Here is a 5,153-nt window from a genome sequence, read left to right on the forward strand (position 1 = left end):
ATAGGTGGCAAAGAAATCGATCGAGCATGGTCCTAGTGGGCGAAGTTCGCTTTTATTTCTCACCATCGAATCGATTCGAAGTGAGATGCAGCAAACCAAAACGTTGCAGTGTGGTTGTCGTTACGTCACAATGAGATTGGTTACCGCGCACTAATCCGTCTGGTAAAATTAGATTATTTTTATCGAAAATACCGATCGGAGCTCGGTCTTCTATATGTTTAAAGAGATTAAATTATAGTTAAAATATCATGAATTCTTTTCGAATGATAATTTTTACATAGGTAACCTACTTTTACCTATTGAGTTTTCCATTAACGATTAAAAAATAAAACCAAATTCTGTTATTTATTTTTTATCTATCTGTTTTTTTGGGAATGATGGTTTGATCTTCAATATAATTACTGCCTATTTGTAAAGTAAAAGTATAAAGTAAAAATCTGTGATGTTGACAGCTAAATTTAACTGTATGCTGGGTGAAAATTGCTACAGTTCACGAAAAATAAAATATAATATTTTGACTGCAAAATATTGTTAAAGATCTTTTTCGAGGTTGAAGGGTTCCTTGCTTCCTGTGTCTACTCGATATACTCCGTTTCTGTAATAAACATGATTGTTATTGAAAATAACACTTTGGAAAATGATGAATCCAGAATTACATTCTCAGTAAAGTACATCACGTTTCACTAGCTAAATATTGAAAAACTACATTGAGACTTCTGCAATATTTAAGAAAGATTATGTTTCTCTGTCTTTTCCAGAGTTTTTTGAGTGTCTTTCTAAGCGATAGAGCGTTCTGAACCAAGGATCCGCTTTCCTTATTTTTCTTCTCCACTAATCACAATTTCGGGGATCCTTACCAAGATGATCGATTTACTAATTATCAGTATTATTATTATATCTATCTATTATGCCAATATACTCGTATCTTATTATCTATAATGTGTATCGATGTGTGTTATTATGTGTATCGATTTACTTATTAAGTTTTTTATTAAACTGCAGAGTCACTTACTCAGATTTTGTTAAATCACTATTACCCAAAGGAGCTACTTCACCATTGCAGCTATGTAACAGCATGGCTTCAATGTCTGGACATTTTCGTCCAATCAGATTGTTATGCTTCACAGTAGCAGCAAACAACTCATAGGATCTACTATGGCTGCAGGGCGGGTAATTACAACCAGGCTGATTTACGCCCCCGTTTGGGTAAAAATTTGCAGCCCCCCATTCTTTTAAGGTACCCAAACCGAACGGCCCACCGTTTGTGTGAATAGCTTCTACATATTTCGCATCCGTCTTTGCAATTTTGTTAGGATTATCAGACCAAAGAGGACCAGCTGGATCTAAACCTGTGAGATATAAAATAGTTTTAACTGAATATCAATTTTGATCAAAATAGTTCAGTTATATATTCTGTAGTGTTTGTTATTGAATATTATAATAATAAGTAATTTGTGTCATGAAAACAGCGGAGATATTTCATGAAAGTTGTGAGTTCTGAGCACTCACAGCCTGATTCAGACAAAAAATGTAATTGAGTTCAAACGTGGATAAATTTTACCTGTTACACGGGCCACTTTTGCTCCAGTAATATTTTCTACTTCACGGCCAGCGTTCCCAACAACATGGGCTCCAAGGCTATGACCAATCAAATGCATGTTATCGAAAGAAGCGCCCGTCTCTTGATTCAAAAATTTAATTAAATTTGCTATTCGTTTTCCAACATCTGGGACTTTTGCTACTGATTGGAAATAATCTATATTTCGTGCACCTTGACTCCAGTCTACTGCTATTGCATTAACATCCATGCTTTCTAAGTAAGCTGTAAGCAAACATTGTTAACTTAATGTCTGTACAAATATTGTAATGTAATAAATAAATAAAGGGACAACACTCAATGGCCTACAGCTTATATTAAAAAACAAAACTAAAAATACTTTTACATTAGATTGGTTGCTAATATAGTTTAGTCTTATTAATTAATAGGGCATAAAAAATGTACAACTATTAGATATTTTATTATGTGTTTCATTGGCAATCATTACTTGTTCCTTCATTAGATCTTCCAATGTACGAATCTGCACAAGATGACATTCAAGTCATTGTCTGTACCGGCTCTCCGACGCTTGTTACGTGCTCGTAACACGCTGTGTACATGAAGCACAACCTATTTATTTGTTAAACGAAGATGGGGATGGTATCACCATCTTCGTTTAACCTACTGCATCAAGGTGATTTTATGTACTACACTATGTATACAATGTACCTCAAGTCATTAGCCTGCAAACTGAAATTCAGATACGTACCATTTATGATAAGGGGATTTGGGCCCAAATTAAAGGACCCACCAACCATGAACTACGAAGATTGTAGTAACATTTGGGTTAAAACTCGAGTTCTTGAGAGTACTCGAGTTGTCTATACGTATTTCTTCTGGTATGTCATTATGCCTGAAATATGAATAACGGTTAAATAAAATTATTGATGACCTCGGTGGCGCAGTGGTAAAGTTCTCGCCACTGAACCGAGAGGTCCCGGGTTCGCGATCCCCGGTCGGGTCGTGTTGGAAAAAGATCTTTTTTGGATTGGCCCGGGTCTTGGATATATATATATATATATATATATATATATATATATATATACTACTCATACTAACTCAACGATACTTATATATATATATATATATATATATAAGTATCGTTGAGTTAGTATCCCATAACACAAGTCTCGAACTTATTTTGGGGCTAGCTATAATATTTATTTATTTATTGAATTAATTATGTGATTCTTTAGCTAAGTAACAAATAGGTAAATATATTATTTTCTTAAATTAATATTTTCAATTATATACTTTCTCTCTTATCTGAGGGTTTTCCGGTTGTTTAGTTAGACGGTATGTCTGAGGAAACACCTAGTACCGCTTGTCAATTTGAAGACAGAGGGAACTCTTCAACGATATATTACACGTCAGATGATTTTTTTTGTCACATAATAAATGTAGTAAATTCTCTGACGACAATAATAGCTTTAATCTAAAATAAAATAAAAAATAAAAATCTTTTATTTCAGACTAAGTACAGTCCATATTTGTTAGTATACAAAAGAACTTACATTAGTTTTTTTATTAATTTAGAAATAGCGGTACCAATCCGTGGCACTTGGTATATTGACAAGTGTGTTCCCAGTGCCTCAGATTACTGTTGCCACTGCCACAGACTCTATGCATCATACTTGCGATTCAAAAGAATATAGAGGCAACAAAAATTCATTTTTATGTAAACTGAGTGTTGAACTAATTAAATTAGGTATTTCCTTACCTGGTATAAAGATAAAAATCCACTTTATCTTTTCTCGCTCGTGCGTATAATAAATCCGTTCTTACTTTTTGATGAGGTTTGGTATCCAAGACGTGGACAACGCCATCATCATCAATAAATTCTAAATATCTGGCACGGCATTTATCTTCCAATAACGTGATGTCTCCTAAACTGGATTCAGCTGAAGAAAAATAAATAGATACTGAATAAAACTCTCTCACACATCTGAACGTGTACCCGTTTTCTTCCTCAGCCGTTGAGCGTCTCTGTAATAACGGTGAAAACAAGTACCTATAAATATTTGCCAATGCTGAGAATAGAAACCCTCTAAATACGGACTTGGTATCCATAATGACAAGAAAGGCAAAGATAATTTATTTGCAAAAACAAGAGTTTAGTCTTAATGTCATAAATTAAGAAAAACTTAAATAAGGTTGGGTCAAATATTTATTGCTATTTCATACAGACGTAATAAAGAGTAGAAAATACTGAGTAACCATCCAATCACGATTTGGTATTGCAATGACAAAAAATATGTTAACCAAAAATACGTTGTTTGGACACTGATTTTTAGACACTGACTGTATTATATTATCATACCAGTGTCCCAGACAAAAACTAGGAATTAGTTATAAAATAAATTTGCTTACTTAAACAGGTAATCAAGAACGTGTTAAAAATTAAATTGAAACTAAACATTGTTACGCGACCACTAATGAAAATTACTTCATCTATTTTTTATATAGAATAATATACATACTATCGCACAGCCATGATGCAACGCGAATGTGGTATTTATATATAAATATATTGCAATGGTTCAGTGCTCGTAACAATGATCTAGATTGTTACGTCTAGTACTGCATCAATGTCGTAAATAAATGTATATACAAACGTAATTTACTGCCCGTTAGTCTCGCTACCATTTTGATTAGTGTGAAGTTAAAGAGACTAGTGCAAATAACTTTTAATAGCATAAGGGACCTAACCTTTCACAGCGGACTCTGAGCTCCGACCCTCAACAACTGAGGAAGGAACCGGGAATACGCTCAGAGAGAGCACAAGGGAATGTATTTTCTTTTACCAAAACCTAGTTTGTAATTTTTTGAGAAATCACTCGCATATTAAAAAGCACTGAAATCGATTAGTATATTATTAACATTTTAGTAGAGTAAAGTCATGGGCGACAATTAGTTACAGATAAAATACGAACATATTATTGCATTCATTTTCTACAAATCATTCAAAACGAGCGTATCAAAATCTATTTTACAGTTTTGAATTTTATTACTAATAAAACGATACCTTAGCCGAGGCATTGTTTCGTTATTTTGTTAGTGACTTGAACCAAAACTTGACCTTTAATAGAATATTAAAACCAAAGAATTAATTTCAAAAACACAACAGCTACACCTGCCCGGTGTCTTTGCTTCTTCTGCGAATTTTGTGATAAAAATGATTTTATATTCTATTCCATCAATTTATATTTTACTCGTGTATCAAATTCAATCGAAATCCGTCGTATAGATTTTGCAACAAACAAAACATAAATTACACACGTCATAATTTTTGTACAAAGAATGTATTGTTTGCTAATTATCATGATAAATCTATTTAATATTTGATATAGGGACTGTTTTTATTTATTTATTCATACACTGTAAATAGGTTGATTTATTTCTCAATGAACAATACATGCAAAATGACAATAGTTTATTTGCTACGGATATATATATTATAAATACATCTTGTACAAGTCACGATTAATTATCACTTACAATTTACAACATGTGGCTAGAAATATTATAAGCAATTTTGTCACAAACTGAACGTAAA

At 32.8% G+C, this 5,153-nt stretch overlaps 1 protein-coding gene across 1 annotated transcript; it reads right to left on the reverse strand.

The window, feature by feature from the left end:
- Positions 1 to 342: 342 nt before the first annotated feature.
- On the reverse strand, positions 343 to 4,736 carry LOC128675882 (phospholipase A1-like). Its single transcript, XM_053755624.1, has 6 exons — positions 4,623 to 4,736; positions 3,318 to 3,498; positions 2,307 to 2,450; positions 1,562 to 1,822; positions 1,013 to 1,349; positions 343 to 595 (listed from the first exon to the last, which is right to left on the reverse strand). The coding sequence occupies exons 3-6, from the start codon at positions 2,353 to 2,355 to the stop codon at positions 532 to 534; spliced, it is 711 nt and encodes a 236-aa protein (XP_053611599.1). The 5' UTR covers positions 2,356 to 2,450; positions 3,318 to 3,498; positions 4,623 to 4,736; the 3' UTR covers positions 343 to 531.
- Positions 4,737 to 5,153: the final 417 nt, after the last annotated feature.

The sequence above is a fragment of the Plodia interpunctella genome, chromosome 15 (genome assembly GCF_027563975.2).
Source record: "Plodia interpunctella isolate USDA-ARS_2022_Savannah chromosome 15, ilPloInte3.2, whole genome shotgun sequence".
Taxonomy (NCBI): Eukaryota; Metazoa; Arthropoda; class Insecta; order Lepidoptera; family Pyralidae; genus Plodia; species Plodia interpunctella.